This window comes from Perissodus microlepis, chromosome 5 (genome assembly GCF_051167445.1).
Source record: "Perissodus microlepis isolate ML-2025 ecotype Zambia chromosome 5, ASM5116744v1, whole genome shotgun sequence".
Lineage (NCBI taxonomy): Eukaryota > Metazoa > Chordata > Actinopteri > Cichliformes > Cichlidae > Perissodus > Perissodus microlepis.
The window spans coordinates 23,176,529-23,196,724 of NC_140465.1; the positions used below are offsets into that span (position 1 = coordinate 23,176,529).

The window sequence follows — 20,196 nt, forward strand, 5'->3', positions numbered from 1 at the left end:
AAGTTGTTTTTCCTTTGATAATTAAGTTGAAATAAACAGGCATATTAGGGTAGGGTAACATCGGGGATGCTACAGGGATTGGAACAAGGCTTTCTCAGTTTTTAAAGCAACAATTCTCCCCATAATAGAATGCATATCTTTCCCCCCTAGCCTGTGATGCTAGTTATCCATTTAGATTGTGACAATGCAAGTTCCCCAGCTTCGGAGAGATCAGCTGCAGAGATTATTTCTCTTGAATATAAAGGAACTAAATGCCTCGTGATGCTCGGAGCAGTAAAAACTCAGCAGCAATCGCTTTCCAGAAATAATGACCTGGTTACTCAAACAATCTACCGAGCTAGTGCTGTTTTCTTCCCATCACCTGATAACCTGCTCCCAAACTGTTCAATGTAAAAGGATTTAGCAGGATATATGGCACCGTAGGCTACAGGGAAAATTAAGTAAATTAAATTTTTGTTATGAACTGTCCCTTTAAGGTTAAGTTGTTGGTAAGAGAGTGCATAAATCGCTGCAGCCCTTGAAGACTGATAATTTGTTTCTCTTACGTTCAAGAAATCCCATGGAGAGGCCAGTGCCAGTGTTAAATTGATCCTACTAGCAAATATAGTCTCAGCTTTCAAAGCATGATGTTGCATATTGCAGCATAGTTTTGACAAAACTAATTAAAAATACATCAATAAGCCACACTGTTGCTGTTTCGTGACTTATTCTCATTATTACCAAGAACATGGGCAGTTTATTTTTCGTCAGACCCACATACACTGTCCTGCTGGAGTAAATATTAGCGAACAAAATCTGTGACTGAAAATAGCTCCGGACAAATATGCTGTTTCCTCCTGTTAATGACTCAAGTTTGCTGAAAAACTTGAGGTGTTTTGTGTAATTATTTAGTTGCTTTAATGAAACTGGTTTAATTCTCAGCAGGTAAAGCCTGAAATGCTAACATACAGAGTCGGTGCTTTAGACGGTTTGGTGTTTTTATGGGATTTGCCTTTAATGGCTAAAATATAGAATATTGACAGGTTTATATTTTAAAGCCAAACGCTGCCACTGAGGTTCGAAACAAATGATAGACTACCCGAAGGCTCTCCATGTACTAGTACAAGTACAATTGATCTTTATTTTTACGTTAGATGAAACCAAAACACATTATGAAAAACGGGCCTGGTTGTCTATTTCTGGAAATCCATTTTTACATTATGAAGCATTATCCTCCTTTTTTTTTTGAGCACTAAATGAAACTGCATGACTTGGGTTTGTGTGGATTTTGTTTTTAAATATCATCTGGCAGGGTTTTCTGGTATGGATAGCTAAGAGTCTCAAAATTAAATAATTTCATAATTAAATATGCTGTTAATTAAATAAAATTGGTTAATGAACCATTGACCAATTAAAATATTGATATTTTATTTTTAATAAATAAAAAAAAATCAAAGTAATACTAATAATAATTACTTAAATTAAGAATTTCCAATATTTAAAAATATATGTTATGCCTGCTGTGCTGCATTGCTTCATGAATCAATTTCATGGGTCAGCTATCAAAGTTAGGGGACTTTGCCAGGGAATCAAGTGGACACTATGCCTTTAGTTAATTTAAGTTTCTCAATATCAAGTACAGAGTTTGTATTTGCATACTTTCTAGTTTCTACTTGACAAGCACTGTCAGGGGTCCAGATTTGAGGACGGCTCACAGTAACACAGCAGCATACTTTTATAACATCAGCTTGGCTTCACTGCATAGTTTACTGCCTCTTTTACTATTGACTCATTTTTACAGTGAAAATGGCACATAAGAGATCTAATTACCTGTGTTCTTTTAAAATGTATATACGTTTTTATAAAGCTTTTAGCAAAATGCTCAACTATAAATGGTCGGTTAATATGAAATTATTTTAAAAGGTCAAACACTGGAGTACACTGGTATGTTAAATTCAGTGTTTCTGATTAATCAACAGCAGATTCATTAAAAACATTTTTTTACAGAACTCTCAATGCTCATTGAAGAAAAAAACAAAGAACAGTTTATTTATTTTACCTCTAGTAGAAAAACTTTTAACAGACAGCTGGTGTTTAGAATACAGTTGAATAAATAATAAAAAGAGATAATATAATTATTTATGGAGCAGGCTTGTCATCAGAATATCCACATGCAGCGTTAACATCCTGGTCCGGATGTTTGTGCTCCTGGTGAAAAATACTCTTTCCTCCTTGTATTTAAAATATGTTTACTGTCACTTTTTAATTGAAAGCAAACTGTTATAAACAAATATAACACATCTGAACTTAATGAAATAATGTACTGAGAGCACTCTGGAGAAACATTATGATTAACTCGGCCAAATGTAATTATTGTGGAATAAATAAAACACTGCAATAATCCATACATCACCTGTTAGATGTCATCTGAAAGCCTAGATTATACTCTGTTCTGGCTGGAGACCTGAAGGCCGAGTAGTCATTCCGATTATAGTCCGACATCTGCAGCAACAGTGCCGCCTGAGGATCGCGCATAATTGCTGCACTGTAAAGTCAATTATCCGCAGATTAGTCTGCGCGATCACATAAAACAGGCCGGCACACGGACCCTCGCGCTAACTGTCTAATGATGTAATTTATGACACCAGCACCTGAATGGCCCCTAGCAGACTCACGGACACGGAAAGTATAATTCCCCGGTGAAGTGAATTATATCCCGTGTTCACCCTCCACTGAGAGCTGAGTGAGTGTTTGGGTTGTGAAAACAGTGTGCCAGGAGGAGGCTTTTCTTGGTGGGTATCATGAGGTCTGACCACCTGGTCAGCTGAGAGTTGGTAAGGCGAGCTGGCTGTTAGGCTGATGAGACCTGATACCTTTGAAAACGCAGCACTTTTGAATAAAGGCTTAGATATTTAAAGATTAAGCCACTAGATTCTGACCTTAAAAAAAGATCCCAAGTGTATTTGATGACACAAACAGTAGTATTTCAAACTTGTCTATACCACTGTATCAGACCGTTATCTGGGAATGGTCTGTCTTTACTTGCTATGCAGTCTTTTGGGTCTGCTGACGAGCTGCAGTGACAGTTGAAATTATTTCATGTTGTACAGGAACCATGAAATAATTTATTAAATAGTGAAACAATTCAACATGTTTTTAATGCACTGATATTTTAATTAATATGAGAAAATTTATGATTTAAAAAAAAAAAGATTATTATTTTATTTTGGCACTTTTGGTTCTCCATACAATGTGTAATTGCCTCGATAACAGGCAAAGGACAAAAACTATCTGTGCAGGGAATTTGTCAGTTTATTAATTGACTGCATTAAGCAATTTACAGTAATAAACAGAGATAGTTTCGCTGTTCATTTCAGTCATAGATGATAGAATTTACCTCATTAAACACACCAGCGCTCTGTCACGGTTTATCCAAATTACACAGACATTGCAACTCAGGATGCATTTGATAGCTTAATCCATCCTCAAATAATCCTCTTGGTGACATAGATGTGTTAGCCCGACTATCCTTCACATACCTGATACTAATGCTGGTGATGAGATTGAATTTTTATCTCTGTCCCCAATGACTAATGCAAGTTAAATGCTCCTGTGGTTGTTGTTAGGCTCCTGTTTTTCAAGAGCTCTCAGGGGTTCTTGGCTTGTTGTTGAGTGTGATATTATGGAACAAATAGTAGGGCTTAATGGTGGTGTAGATGATTTAACTGCCCTCGGGGCGATGAAAAAGGGGGGGAAAATTGTTTCTGTAGGCTACACAGTGTACTGTTGTTATGTAGTTGTTTGGAAGCCTTTATTTTGTGAGATTCCAAACGGTGGGGGGCTGGGCGATGCAGGCCAAAAATATATGGTATAAAATATCTTCTGTGACTACCTGTATTCCACATGTGCTTTCCGCATTTAAGTATGTTGTTTAATTGCAGCACGGTTCTCCTCAGTCTCCTTCAGGCCCAGCACCGACTGTTGTCTGCTCTGCTCTATCAGAGATGCTGTGGCTTTAATCCTTTGCCCACAGGGGACGGCTGACATGGATGTGTGTAAACTGTTGACATGGTGCTGTCTCCTATGCTCTCTGATCAAAGACGGTGCAGCCCTCCTGTTTCACAACCTGCCTTCAAATATGCTCCAAGTCTCACAGACTCCCTGCCTCTCTGTTTCACACTTGTTATTAACCCGTGACTCCCCGTGGTAAATCGGTACATCTGACAAAGACAAAGAAGCTGTTTATGCCTTTCCTTATGTAGCCTCTGTGACCTCCCTCCAAGCAATGAATTTGATTTGGAAAATGGTGTGTATGTAGCTCACGCCTTAGTGGAAACCAATTTTGGAGACAGTAATGCACTGGCTTTAAGTGCAAGAAAAGATTTGGCTTGAAGTTGTGCTTAGTTTAATTAATCCTCGGTAATGATGCAACTATTAGTAAGAGCTCCGCTTGTCTTAAGTGGCTGGAGGGGTGTGTGTGTGTGTGTGTGTGTGTGTTCATTCGATGAGCGGCGATGCTGATCAAGCCAACTACAACTCACTGTCTAAATGTGGTTCGGCTTCAGGACTCCGGGGAGTTCTGCTATTGTTTCAAAGTTTCCTTTAACCTCATGAGAACACTAACAAGTGTGATATTAAATAGCTATTGTTACGACATCCTGATGCAGTGTTGCGTCTTTTAATACAGTAAGAACCGGGAAATCCTGTCACATTTGTGTTGCAAATTGAGACATTAAAGCTTTATTTTTGTTTTGATTTTTGTGAGAAAATTCATTAAAACAAATACGATCTGTTTCTCAGTCTTTTGGTAAATAATGCTAGGCAGCTAATGCACAGAGTTTTTAAAGTGTCCATATTATGCTTTTCGAGGTTTTTTTAATGCAAAAAAATCTGCAAAATTACAACACCCAAACTCCATGGCAAAGTGGGGTATTATTTCCTTTAAAAAAAGTGCTGCTGCACTGCCTTTTATTTTGTAATTTAGGTTTTGTTTTTGAGACCTATCTAAGTCACTATGTTACACATTTGCATAATGCCCACCTTGCGGCTAGTTTGGCTCAACCTCAAAGGATTAGCAGCTGCCTTATAGGCTGCCCCTTTATTTACTTGCCAGAGCCGCTTCTGCTAACTCTAAAACGTCTCTGCCACGAGCGGAGCACGCCAAATGTTCTTTGTTGGCTTCAGTAGCAAATGCAATTGAGTCTTAGTGCACTCTCAGCATCTAAGGAACTGAAGACACAGTGGATTATTTTTTATTTTTGATGGTAATGTCCCCTCAACAAAAGAAAAATTCGAACTGTTGGCATGTTGCGTGGCTCATGGCTTATGTTACAGTTGGCTTTGATCGCATACCATGCCCACAGGCCAGAGCTTTGTCTGAAGTGTAATGGTAGTGGACAGTCAGAAATTGTGTCATTTCAGGCTGATTTTTATTTAAACCAATAAACAAATACTGGGTGTGGGTTGCTATGTTTTCTTGTCTTTGACTTCTTGCTTTATTATAACCAGCTTTTCATTTTTGCATTCACTGGTGTGGCACACATGGACCAGCTAAAAGAGCACAGTTGCCAACAAGGCCAGTTGTGTAATCCAGATCTGTGCTGAAATATCTGGGTTCTTCCTTTGCACTAGCTCTTATACGGCTGAGCGATTCATGGAGTTTTCACTTCATTTACGATTATTGTAATAACAAGATAATTTCTTGTGTTGGAAAGCAAGTGCTTTTCTTTACAGTGGTGCACTTCTGCCGCTCCCTGAAAGCCCAACCTGTTTTGTTCAGCTCCAGCCAAGTTGACTTTTTGGGGGGAGAGTCACTTGGTCAACAAGATCCATACAGAAGAATTAAAAGTCATAGGATTTCTGCAGTTGAACCTGTGAAAGGATTATTAATGATAACCTCCAGCCGCCCTTGTCTCCAAATCGGTCAGGGTCTCTCAACCAGCCGCTTTCAGTGGCACGTGACATTTGGCTGTCGGCTTTTGCTCTTCATCTCCCTTCCTGTAGCTGCTCTACAGGCCCCCTGAGGCAAGTGAGTCTGTTGCCTCTGGGCCTCTCTTCACTCCTGCATGCAGCCGCAGAGATCCTGTGGTGTAGGCATGCCGGCGGGGACCGGGAGTCGCTCTTGGGAGATGGACTTTATGGTCAAAAAACACCCTTTAGTCAGGGTTCAGGGGTGGGGCTAGAGTGGCACTGTCCCCAGCCTCCCCCACCACCAGGTTTTTCATGAGCGAGAGACCTTAGAGAGGCTGAAACTAAAATTGTTGAAGAGGTGCTTCAACAAAGCACTGTTTGAGGGGAAAAGTGTCTGCTTAAAAACCAAACCAAAACAAAAAACCTTACACAAATGCTGTCTGATGGTCTATTACAGTATCTGTGAACACAGTCAGACCTTGCGCTCAGGTACAGCTTAGGCCCCTGAAGGTTCCTGTCCCTATTACATTATGATGTCATCATGTTACCTAGCAGAAGCCTATGAATAGGCTAAAATTACCCATTTGTAGCATTTATAATTTCATCCAAAAGAAAAAGCTTTATCCAAACATTGTCATTTTATCACTGCCTAACAATCAAATAAAATCCCAGACCAAACGAGACTGGGGATGTACAATTGAGCAAATGATGCCCACTTTAAGTTGTGATCTAAGTGCTAAATGTTTGTTTTTGTTTTGTTTTTTACTCTTTAGTAAGTGTTGTGTGAGAATGAAGTGATGATTAAACCCACATGAATAGATTTTTTTTGCATTTGAAAAGTGATATTAACGGCTGTTGTGTCAAATTGAATGTAAAGTGGTGAGAACACAATACTCAACACACCAACCAGTTGTACAGAAACTAATACAACATGGATAATCTCAGTGGATTCAGAAAGTATGTTGAAAGAAGTAACAGTGGCTTCTTCCATTTTCAGTCGAGCAGATTGTCGTCTCTGGTTTTGTTTTTAGTTCGCCCTGCTGTTCCTACACAGAAACGATCTGCTCACCCACTTTCTTGCATCTTTGAAGCAACAGCGAACCAGAATTACCACGTCTCCACCTTTTGAAACCTACAGCGGGTTTTGAATCCTTAAAGCAACACAAAACATTCTTATTTTTAGGTGTGCTCATCCCACAATAGCTTCAACTAGACAATCTTTTTCCCTCCACCCTAGCCCTCCGGCTGCATCTGTTTTGGAGCATGTTTTCCCCAATGAGTTTGGTTGTTGTAGTTTGGGGTTTCATGCTTTAGGGAGTAGGTATGCTTAAGAACAATTTGTCCTCCTAACATTGTTGTACCATTGTGTTTTGAGTGTTTTTGATTTCTTGCTGGTAATTTTCCACAAGTGAAAGACAGTTGTGCCCTGAAAGACATGGGACCAATTGTCTGCACTCCTAGCAATGTGGCAGTCTGAACGTTACTGGAGCTTAGCTCAAAAGCTGCTGTGATACTGTTAGATCCGTGCATATGTTGTTAGCATAATGACAGTCCAGCCTAATTAGACTGTTTCTTTTCTAGACCAACTGCTACTGTAAAGGGTGTGATTAATGTTAACTGCAAGAGTGTAGGAGGCACCAGAGTGGGTTGTAGGATAAACTTGGTGATGGTGATCATTACCAAACTCAAATGATTAGAGTAGCTGCAATCTGAAACACACATTCAAGGCAGTCTGACCTGATCTGTGTATCAACAGTGATCGAAAAAAGGATTTTAGATATCTCAGGCAAAAACACAAACAAAGTATAAAAGTATTTTCAGTGCTTTCACAGAATTGGATTCTGTTTGTAGTTCTGTGTGTGTGTGTGTGTGTGTGTGTCTGCCTCTTCAGCGAGGTTCTTATCGCATGTACAGAGTCCCCACTGCATTACTATGTACTTCATCTGGCCATGGTAGTCCTTGTTCTGCTCTGGAGCCTCTGTGAGCTTGGATTAATCCAGTTCTGGTTAGTGACCCTCCAGCTCACAGCAGAGGAGAAACAGGACTACCTTCTCCGGCTGTGGTCTAAAACAGTGGAGCTGGAGTCCGTCTGCATGCAACACTTCTTTGGCGAGGTAGCTGAGTTATGTCAAGGACTGCCACAGCAATGATTGGTCAGCCTGCTAACAGGGGACCACAAGACTAGAAAAGCCAGGGATGGACAGTGTGAAAATTTAGTGCACAAATAAGAGCACATTATTCCAGTTCTGTCAAAAAAAAAAAAATGGAGAAATGCTAAAATGACAAGCCACTTATATTTTGGTGGCATGTAATATTCTTGGGTGGCCAAGTAAATCTCATGCATGGGGGAATACTGGCTTTGCTCTGTGCCGGTTTATTAATTGTGTTCTTTGTGCTCTATGTGTCCCTCCAACAATTTATGAGAGGAAAAAGAAAACGATGTGGTTTTTATCATTTTAGTAATATTGCTGCACACACACAAAAATGCGTCTACCAGTAAGCTACGCAGATGTGAATATATCTTTGATTGGCTAACATCGACTGACAAGCCTTGTGATTAATATCCATCAAATCTTATTCAAATAGAAAACCAGGAGATTTTATTGCAATTATCTGTGTTCAGCTGATTATGCGTGAAATCCTTTCAGTAGTTTGTGAACTAGTACAAATCCAGACTGAATTGCTACAGGGACAGGAGCTTTGTCATAGTATGTGTTTGCATTGCAAAAGAAATGTTTCTTTTCCCTGTTGAGTTTTCTGACCTGTATCTCTCCCTCCCACAGTCGCGTCGGGTCACCACACTGGAGGCAGCCATTATGGAGGCACAGGCGTAATGAGGGAGAGGAGGACAGTTGATGACCCCTACTGGTCCTATTCAGGTGAACTCTCATTTATGCTCTGGCTGGAGCCTAAGTAGGAGGGGAAATTGCTTACCGTTTCTGCCTTACCCACCATTTTCCATTTTATTTCCTGCTGTTTCGCCAGCAAGCTTTCCCCCCCCCTCCTCGCTATAGCAAAATGGGTTTAATAAAGCATTTATGATTCATATAATGGCATACCTGTGATGTATGGTTTTAATAAGAGCAATTAAACAAATGCACTCTGGAGTGAACAGCAGTGACATATTGTGGAGCGAGTCTATGTTCAGATTCATAACGGGAAAGAATGAGTTAACTATCTCATTTGTAAAAGTATAGATTAGGACTGATGGATGCTGTCAGCAGTACTATGAAAATGTAATTGTTTAATTCCTAACCGCGTTATTGGTGCTTTGCTTTTAATCTAAATAAATGTTTTTGAGAAGACTTGCTTACTCTGTATTGCAATCTCTTAGCTGTTTACCTTAACACATTTGGAAGATGGATGAATATAGCAGCCCTCAGTGAACTGTCTGATGTATACTTTAATGAATGATTCATTCTGTGCACTCTTATGCTTGTAAATAATCTCACAGTTGGGTATAAATTTGCATATCACATCTTTTTGGGTGGTAGTCTTGGAGGAAAGTTTTTAGAGTTATAAACCTGTAAATAAGGAAAGAAGCTGAGCTCAAATAATGTATCAAAATATTTAAAACGGTATGTCACGGTATAATATTTTAAACTATCAGAAGCATATTTTATCAACTTCTAAGCTAAAGCTGTATTTAAATGCTTTAAGAGTTTAATTTTTCCCATTTTCTGGTATCTAAATTTGCTGTAAGGGGAGAAAAAAAGTATAAAAGCAGTGAGCTCTATGCATTTATAATGGCATGGCTCATTATTTGACTCATCAGCAGCACTTTACAAGACCATGAGTTAATGTATCTGAGTACCTGCTGAGCACTTGGTATTTGTTTTCTTTTTATAGCACGCAACATTTGGCACTGCTTGTAATGGTAAAAGTCTTTAAATTTCCTGTTTATTGGGCTCGGATGCAAAATGTGTGCACAGTTGTATGCAGAGCAGAAGATGTTTTTGTGGTGGTGAATTGATAAGCATATCCAGTTTGTTCCTTCAAAGCATTCATTCTCATTCAGCTGTACACGTCCACACCCCGGCGCAAACATAGCCCTCTGTAGGCCATCAAGCAGCTCCGATGGGAAATAGGGGTTATGTGATTTGATGGAGGGCACTTTACTGGAAGAGCTCAGGAAGGGAGGAGCACTCGGTAAAATCGTATTTACAGGTTCCGAGTTCCAAAAACACCACCTTGCAAATAACTAACTCGGCCCCTCTGCCGGTGGAGTGCATCGTGGCTCTGAAAATGAATATTTTGTCCTCGGCGCTCCAGTTGTGAACCTAGACTCTTGTGGTTTTAGGCAAGAAAATTGTGCAAATAAAAACACAAAAAACAAAAACAAACTGTGGCTACTTTGGAGTCAAGTTTGTTTGGTATTCATGTCACTCCTGATTGTGGCCCTCGTCTCTCCCAGTTGTCGAGTAAAGGCAGTGAAAAGAATGCCTGCTTTGACTATCCAAGCGTGATCGCTCTTTCGCCACAAGGTGTGTGGTGCCTGTTTTAGGAGTTCTGGTCACTTCAGATATGGCATTGTTTTCTGTGCAGCCTACAAAAACAGAACCCCTGATCACATTTTAACTGTGATCATATAAACAACTTTGGTTCTTTAATTAGATAATGATGCAACATTATGCCATATACAGGGTTTTTGGCATTGGTCTGCTTTAGCGGTGGGCATTATAGCCTCAAAATTATATCGTGATATTTCTGATTAAGACAGAAATAAAGAATTAGACTTATTGATTGCAGCTTACATGCAGCAGCTTTTTTAAATGTAGGCAAATACAGGGCATTTTCCATCTTTTTACTTGATGACACACTTCCTAGTTTGAAGTGTGAATCTAGTGAAAAGAGGTTCCAGCAGCAGCATTAGAGTGTGGTGGCAGTGACGCAGCATTATATCCAGTGACACAGCTCAAGTCACATGTAAGCACAAAAGTAGCCTAAATGATGTTTTCCATGGAAATCTTAAGTACAAATACAACATGACTACTTAACACTTGAGTTACTTTATTTTTAAACTAAACTCTTATATAGTATTGTCACATAATAAAACGGAGAAATATTTTCTACCTGTGATGTTTTGTCTTGGGTCGAGCTTTGCTGCTTAAAGCTCTGCTTTTCACATCAGTAATTTCCATCCACCGTTTGCTCTTCCTGTCATATGGAATGCAACTAGCAAGTGCAGCAAGTGTTGCTTGGTTGACTCATTTGTTTACTTTTGGGTCACACATCACCAGCTGCTAGTGTCTTCTCCTTCATAGCCTGGTCGTGCTTGGCGGTATGCTTTTTTTTTTTTTTTTTTTTTTTTTTTTTGCTTCAAGCGCTGAAACGACTTTGTTCCCACTAATGCTGGAAACAATTTTCGTGCATAATTTAAAAACGACTGCATTTCTGTGCGAGGTTGTTGAAGTGGCTTCCTTTATAGGTGCGAAATTGTCATCAGAAGGTCTTGCTGTCAGACATGCCTGGGCTTGTCTCATTGTTGCGTGCAAGGCGGCGTGAATGCATGGCATCGCCATAGCAACAATACATTTATATCAGGATTATCATAGACGAGATGAAGTGGCACAGCCCTAGCCCACTTAGTATTTTGTGTTTGTGCCAATGTGTAATGGCAGTAGGCTCAGTAAGCCTGGTGAAAAACCACCTGTAGCAAGGATTAAGTGAGGCGGTACATCACAAATACCTGACATGACTTTAATTTGTACCTTCAGTAATGGCCACACTCCAAATATATGGCATTTGCTGCATGAAATGGTGCTTCTGCTCTTTTCCCCTAAAGGTCAGAGTGTGTGTTTCTTTTTTCCAATGATGTTAGTGGTTGTAATAATTGATTTAGTTTAGATGGTCCACCACTCTTGTAAAACACTGTAACTGTGTCTTGCGCTTCATTGGTATTTCTGTCCTGTTTGGAATGCATTCATCGACCAAAATTAGAAATTTGCCTTTTAGCAAATGAAGTGACAAAATACTGATGAGAGCAACTGTTTTTTGCTTCTTTTTGTTTTGGGTCACACATCAATTTTACACTGGTTAAATGTTCAGCGATAGACATGAATAAAAAGCTGAAAAGCCTTAGAACATTTAAGCTTTTTCCAATAATCATATCTGTTTCTTTTGCACCACAGGGGCAAATAAATGACAATTGAAACAAGATAAATCAAAATATTGGCACAAATTACTGACCACATTTTATTAAACATCTGCATCAGATGTTTGTTTTTGTTTGTTTGTTTTCTTCAGGACCAAATGTAAACATGTATTAGTCATGCTAATCAACATATGTCTGCAGTAGAAAATGAAAAGTGTCTGCTGCATGGGTTTAAAGTGAAATAACCAGTTGACCCAAATGATGCGTAACTACATTCTTCCTGTATGGACGTTAACCTGCAAGGAAACAAGTGCTAGCTGCTGCTAGCACTGCCTGGTAATGGGTAAATTATATTCACAGTGACATTTAAAGTATTTTTGAATGAAAACTGAAATGTTTGTGTTGCCAGTTTGTTTAACCTTGTACATGGAGCACGAGTGATATAGGATTTTTAAGTCAAATGTGAATATTTGATGATTTTATAAAGCTGATATATCGCTCATATTCTTTTTTTCGTTGAGACACACTAACAGATTTCAGTAACATTTGTCATGTGTAGTTGTTTGACTCGTTACTAACAATCTCAGTGCTATGGATTACTTGTTGCAGACTGCCCTGTGATGGAAACTGTACAATGTCAAAACTCAATAACATAACTGAGGTGTTTCTCCCATCTCTTATCAGCTGCTGTGAATACCGATGACGGCACTTTGCAAATGGCTAATATCAGTTATAAATGAGATTGTTTGCTTTTTGAATGATTTCTTACTTTTAGGCCATGCAGCTAGTCTGATCCCTCTCCCGCCACCCCCCTCCCATTTAAAAGACTAGTAAATTATTTGCCAGGAACATCTTTTGACCACACCTGAGTCCACACTCCTGTGGGACACAATCTCGATATTCATGCTGAGGTCCTTCTTATTTTCTAATTAGAACACCAGGCTTGGGTTGGCGTGCGTCTTTGGTCAATTAAATTCTAGGGCTTTGTTTTTTGACAGTATGTTAGGTATCGTTAATAAACAGCCTGCAGCACCATTGACATACTTCTTTTTATAACTATCTTGCTAAGTTCTCATTTTCATATGCTGTTTGTTCATGGTTGGCAAGAGAAGGGTCGGTAATTGGGTATCTGGGTTTTTCTATGCTGGGATGGTGGCCAAAAAATAAAATAAAACAAATAAGGGGGAAAAAAAACTATCAAGATGGGCAACTGGCTGACACGATTTGATTTTTGGACATTCATTTCAGGTCCGTGTAGACCACCAGTTCCTACCAGTCAAGACAGCTGGCTGATTGTACAAAAAATAAAAGGAAAGAACTGAGGGAATACAGAAATGGCCATTACTTGAGGAAGGTAATTAGCGGCTAAGGCTGTGAATGGAGGACAGAGGAGCGTGCCTTAGCAGCTAAATGGTTATTAAAGGCATTTGCTCTGTGCAAGTGAGTGTAAAAAGGAACGCACACAGTCGGGCTAGCCTGAAGCTAGAAGCAACTGCATAGATAGACTAGCACTGTGAGCGAGACACACGAGTACTGAACGTAACCTATAGAGGAGCATTGTGCCACCAGTGTGATTACTTTAGGAGTGAGGGCGTTCCAAGAATGTGAAATGATGTTTCTCAGGCAAAAATAAAACATAGTGATGAAAAAAAAAAAAAGTAATTTTTGATGATCAGATCTTTTTTTTCTTTAAACTCGCCTGCGTTATCAATAAGACGACTGATTTTTGCACAGTTTTTGTTTTTCTCTAAAAAAATTTGGCTACACGTGACAGTGATGTGAGTTGGCTTTTAATAATATTCATTATTGCTTCATATTTTCCATAAGAGGGTGCTAACCCCTTACTTTGTACATATTAGTCTAGTGCATTGAGGAGTGAAGCACATGACACATCACCTTCCTGTGTGCTTGGATTATGAACCTCAGTAAAAGTAGCCTCGAAACCTGCACCCTGAAATTTGATTAAAAGTTATTTAAGGCATGCTGTGAGTGTGTGTGTGTCTGTGTGTGTGTGTGTGGGGGGGGGGTGTTCATGTAGTGTTCATGGAGGCATTTTTCATAAGAGGGATGATATCATACTCACTGTAAGACTCCCACAGGAACATAGCTATGCATCATTTTCCCCTTTTTATATCTCTGCAGGTTTTCACATCATCTCTGTTAGTTTCTTTGGCTTCCTTCATCATAAGTTTTATGTTTTTGGCCAATATATGCAGTAGTTTGCTTTTGATTGGTCTCTTGTGGATTTATTGTTCTAGTTTAATTACAGCACAACAGTTGGAGTACCTTAACGTGCATTTGCAGAAGCATTACGCCTGATCCCCTGTAACAGTGTGTAGAATGAGAAACGGAAAAGAAAAACACAGTGAAGAAATACCAGCACTAGATGTTGGGGAAAATTATAGATCAGCGTCCCAAAGAAAATTGTCCCCCCCCCCCTGTTGTATTATGAGATTTTCTGTAGTTGCTGAATTATCTCGCATGTCATTTCAGACTGTTGAAGCAGTCGTTAATTTTTTTTTTTTAAACGGTCCTTCCATTGATCACTGTAGGAACTTATGATTTTGGTTTGGGGGAAAAAATGACTCTGCAAAATTGGTGAAATTAAAAATGTTGTAAAGGGCACACGCTGAAACCATAATCCTTCAGATGATCTAGTAGTCCACCTCCGCAAATTAATAACATAGCTAAAGGCTCTGCATTTCAGTAATTTTTCACAGTAATAACTTACTAATAGCTCAGTGCTTCATATGAATAGAGCTCCTACTGTCTTTCATGCAGCGGTTATGGGTGTTTGGATGAAAACCACCCCGACAAGCAGTTGTAGCAACTGGAAGAGCCTGGGATTGTCTGATATGTGTGGATTATGTTTCCCCTCAGCCTAACTGTTTTATTCCACTTCACTGAGGTTGCCCATGATCATTAGCAATCTTTCCACTCATGTCTCACATAATGAAGTGAATGAAGTGTCATTTTCAATCAACTGCTATGTTGATCCAACTTAATTAGTACTTTAGAGGATACAGAACAAGATTAGGTAACTCACTGTTCTTGATTGCCAAGGCTGTTTATTTTGGTTTTGAATTAACCCTCGGCTCTGGCGCTGCGAGCGATTTTAGTTTCTTAATTTTTTTTATTTTTTGGCTTCACCTCTTGAGATGTATTGCGTTATTCCCTCGTAGCTAATAAGCAAAAAATTGTTGCCTAGCTTTTAAGATAAACTTGTCAATTGCAAATTACTCTGCCGCTGTATAATTGATCTTACTATAAATAAATCTTTATTAAGACACACATTTGTTTAAACAACACGCTGCAGGATTGATTTTTAGAGCCCAGTGATTGGGTTGGTTTCAAAAATGTGTCTATTCCTCTCCGGTTGCTTAGTTAGGTTAAATGTTAAACCCTGTGATTCATGTAACCTTAAATTGGCTCGGTGCTTTTGAAGGCAGTGCAGTTTTTCTCCTGCGTTTTGACACCCCCTTACAACGGCTGGAGGGAAAAGAGCAATGCCATGTTGTCATGGTGCCCAACAGAAGGAGCTCTGCCTCTTGGAGGTAATGAATCGAGAGGAGGATTGCTCCCAGTAGACTTCCGTGTATAAGAAGCACTTGAGTTTAAAGTAAAGGTCCCTCGCTATATGGATGTTCTATGAGTAGGCATAGAGGGTAATGTACGGGGCATAGCCTTCAGGACGTAATCTTCAGGGATGAAGATGACTTTCCCCCCCTTCTCTCTCTCATTCCCCGATGAAAGAAGCGGCTCACCATGCTCCAAGTGATGAAACAAGTTTTTCATGATAAATGGAGGTGATTTTCCCCTGATTGTTTTGAATCATGATGTAGAACGAATCATTTTGCTCTCCGAATTAACACAAAAAAATGTGTTTGATCCTTTTTTTCCCCCCCAAGGATGAAATATTTTGAATGTAAGCTAGAAATTACAGTTAAAGTTAATTTCCAATGAAAGTAAAGTCGAATGATATTTTTAGATAGACGTGATGTCGTTTGAGTTTCCAATCAGAATGACTGATATTACAATCCAATATGTTTGTACTAACCATGCAAAAATGTGCATTAGTGAGTCATTACACTTTAAACAGATCTGTCACCTAACTGCTGCGCGCACTCACCCAGAGGCCGCTCACATATTCCAGACTGTTGAAGTGTCCGCGCTGATTCTCCTTGCTTGCTAAACAAAGGAAAGAGTCACACGTCTTTAATGCAGGCTTGAAGCGTCAGCTCTCTTTCATGTTAAACGGGATGCCGTCCTAACTCTTGCTCGGCTGAGTCGTGTATTTACTGATGCTGCTTGTGACGAATAGTTGGAAGAAGTTTAACTTTTGCCCAATGTGAACGAAGAACGCCGCAGCTGCTGCCTAATCAGCTCGCGACATGAGGGCATCCCGTGAGAGCGCGGTAGCTGCTTGTGCGTGAAGCGTGAAGGAGAAGTTGATCTTTTATGTTAGCAACCACCACGTTGCTTTCGAGCTAGCTTGGTTTACCCTAGCTGCCGATCAAAGCTCTGTTAGCTTACAACAATAGCGCCAGCAAAGATTGCTCCCCCACCAAACGTCAGGCATGCCCACTGTCAAGCACTGAAGCTGAACATATGTGCGAATCCTCCCTAAGGGCTTGAGCATGCTCGATCAGCCCTGGTTGGTAGAGTGTGCGCAGACTAATAACTCAAAGAATTGTTTTGGGGAAAGAAAAATATTAAATACAAATTAGATCCTGAAGCAACGAGTCAGAGGAGCTTTTATCAGAATTCCAGGATTTGAGGGAAACGCACGGACAGTGTGTGGCTGCATTGTTTTCTAGTTATACGTGCATACTGGTAGCTTCCTGACAAAGATTATTCTCCAATGACAAGTGTTGATTGTCCAGAAAAGTAGGAATCAGTTTTCTCTGCTCTTCAGCGCCTCCTCCACTTTTCTCTTTGTTTCCACAGTAGCGACTGCGCTCCTTTACAGTATTCAGTTTGTGAAACGAAAGGTCCTCCTGAACTTTGTTGTGCTCATCCTGTGAGATTCCTTTACTGCCTACCCACAGAGCAACTTGATTAATTTCCTCCTGCTAGGAGTACAGAGAGAGATTCATCTGTCTTACACCCTGCATTTATAGTCACAGGCATTCTACGTGATGATGGAAGCTTAACACAACATCATCTATATTCCTTCAGTCTTGCTGCTGTGTGTATCAACCTGTAGATGTACCTGCACTCATTTTGAGAGAAAATGAGAGGTGCAAGAACACTAATTATTAAAAATGAATTTTGCGAGGGGACCAAGCTGGCTCATTATTCATCTTGGTTATTGCTAGCAGTTTGGATCAGCCTTCCTGTGCCAGAATTGGTCTATTTGTCTCTGTCAAGGGTGGGCCCTTGACAGATGTGCCAATATGGCTGCCGAAGTTCTGTGCTGGGGGAGAGGCATCTTAATTCTCCATGATGTATCACACTGGCAGCAACCAATTTAGCAGAATTGAGCTCCAAATCATCTTACTTCCCACTGCCTCTGACAATCTGTTTCCTTTTTCTAGATGAGGTAAATATATTAAGAATTGAAATAAATTAGGGATTCCTGCACCCTGAGTTAATGCTGTATGAGTGAGGCTTTGCAGAACTTAATTGCTTGCGTTTATACACGGATATGTCCGGAGAACAGCGTCTTCGGCCGCCACCACCTTGACGCAAAAAGTCCAAAGTCCAACATCTGCGATAAGCGCAGCCAAATTTCCTGGTTTCCTTGTTTAGAGCAGATTGATGCGTTGGACTGACATGTTTGTTGTGTAAACCTAATTAATTAAATTTCAGACGTCACATAGTGTTAGTGTGCCTCGTGGCACCATATTAGGCTTAGTGGGTGGCTCAGGTCCAACTTAATGGATGCGGACATGCTCGGCCTGCTGGGACTGCAATATTGAGGAAGTGTGAGATTGCCAGCCCACAGGTTTCCTCACTAATATGGTTATGCTGATGAGCTAGAATGAGCTAGATTGCGGTTCAGCAAATTTTTAAACTCATAATCATGATGACTTACTTTGTAATGAGCGCACATCCCCCTAGAGGTGAGGAGTTAACTATAGGGGGCAAGGCTATAATAGTGGCATAATGGCACAATTTTGGAAGACGTGTGATGCTTCCCTCGGATTCTAAAACAACGTTTGATTTATGATCATTTGTTCAAGTGCAGTGAGGTATGTTGGCATAAAATTCTACTTAGACCTTCAAACCAGTGAGTAACTGAATGGAAGTAGCTGATGAGGTCTAGCACTGCTTCCAGTTCGCTGACTTTCCCTGGCTTGTTAGATTGTTTATGCCGCGCTACTACCTCTACTTTACTGAATTACACTGATTTCTGTCTAGAGTCTAAATTATAAGGACACTTGCTGTGTAAACATGTAGCCATTGTTGTCCCTGCTTAGCTTGCAGAACAACTCCAAGAGTAATAGCTGCTGAGGATGTGAGGTGAGCACAGAGAGGGCTGTAGCTCAGAGTGGTTCAGGCCTTTTTTTAATACTGTATTTTCGGAGCTAATTGTGCCTGTGGGATGTGCGATATCTTGTTTTGTCTTCTTTTTTTCTGTAATTAAAATGCATGTATGAGATTTTGGTGACTGGGTTAATGTCTGTAATTTTGCTTTATGAATTATAACTACTCTTGTATTGCTGATTCAAGAAAACTAAATATAGTCCCTGAGAAGTGCTGCGATGAAATTCCAACAATCGGTATCGTTATCATTCTGCAAACACAAAGACATTTATTTTAATTTAGGGTGACCCAGCTTCATATTCTCACGGTAGCAAGTAGGAGAAAAAAGAAGATCACTCAGGCCTGTCATCCTTTGTCTTGCAGAGTCTCATGACTGATTTAAGCTGGAGCTCATATACCTGCGAGGGACAATAAATAATGTAGATGTATCATGAAATTATTGGAGTAGAAGCTGTTCTTTGCATTCCAAAATGTGTGGTAGTCTAAACCTTTTGTGCAGTACCCAAACATCCTCTCTGATTTCCGCTTATTTTCAGTAGGTTTAAAGCTGAAAGGTGAAAATGATACTCCCGCGGTAAGTAGGGTTTATAAAAGGACCTTTGTTTGAATTGAGGAAAAAAAAAAATTCATATGTTGGAGGGGGAGCGAGTGGGCTAATGTCTACACTTTGCTGAGAATATAAATAAAGCCATTTATTTTCACACAATACATTTCAGGAAAAATTCCACTTTAAAACCAGACTGCAAAGGACCAGTTTATCAGTCATCCATGAGAACACGAGCATCTTTAGTGCTATCCATTAGCCACTTTGCTGACGTCACCAATCTTGTATTAATTTGAGTGAGTTGGGACTCGCAACAAGATGGACTTCTTATTGATCGCTTAATGCATGTATCTGTGAGGTGTAGTGGAGACGGAGTAACTCGAGTCTGTGACGGGGAATAGAGAACTTGTTTTTCCAAACTCTTATTTTGCCTACAGCAGCTTTATTTTGAAATGAACGTAGCTGGTTTTCAGCAGCGTTCTCTTCTCCCCGGGAATCAATTTTCTGCCTCTTTATGTGAGCGCCCGCCTCGTTTCTGTTCTTAAATTCCCCTCCCCATCCATCGCTCCTAATGCTGACCACATCTCAGTTCCGAGCAGCACTTTGCTTGTGGGTGCCGTGGGGTAGTAAGGAGGGGGAGACGTGGACTGGATTACGGCTTGATTTAAAATGGCTGCTCGCTGTGCTCAGCTTAACACTTGTCTTGGGATGTGGTCATGTGCAATCTTGGGAGTTTGTGGCCTAATTAGCGGTTTCGGGGTACCCAAGGCTAAAAAACTCCACTGTTGCTCTCTCATCTTCCCTCAGTTTTCATTTCTGCCACTTTTTTTCTCTCCCCCCCATCTCTGCATCTGCTCACTGACGCACTTGTAACTACACATGGACAGATTTTCTGCTCTGCTGAGCTTTAACTGAAAGGGCACTTGGAGAGAGCCTATCCTGTGCCAAGGCAAATGCCACATTTTGCAAATTTAAATAAAGTGGTCTGGATTCATACCAACACTTAATGAGTTGCTTAAGCCATGCTCCACAACCCCACCAAGTTTCAGGAAATCTGGTGTGTTAGTTTTTACGAAGGCTTTCCGACAGACGCTAAGACAGTAAAACGCTGAAAACCCACCTCTGCCTTAGCTCTCGACCTGGCAAAGGAAAAATCCGGGCAAAGAATGACTGGATCCGT

At 40.2% G+C, this 20,196-nt stretch overlaps 1 protein-coding gene across 1 annotated transcript in view; it reads left to right on the plus strand.

The window, feature by feature from the left end:
• ca16b (carbonic anhydrase XVI b) overlaps nt 1–20,196 on the plus strand; it is a 111,833-nt gene that overhangs the window by 17,661 nt on the left and 73,976 nt on the right. The window contains exon 2 of the mRNA XM_084928892.1: nt 8,673–8,768. Within this exon, the coding sequence (XP_084785018.1) occupies nt 8,673–8,768 (96 nt within the window). The remainder of the gene's footprint in view (nt 1–8,672; nt 8,769–20,196) is intronic.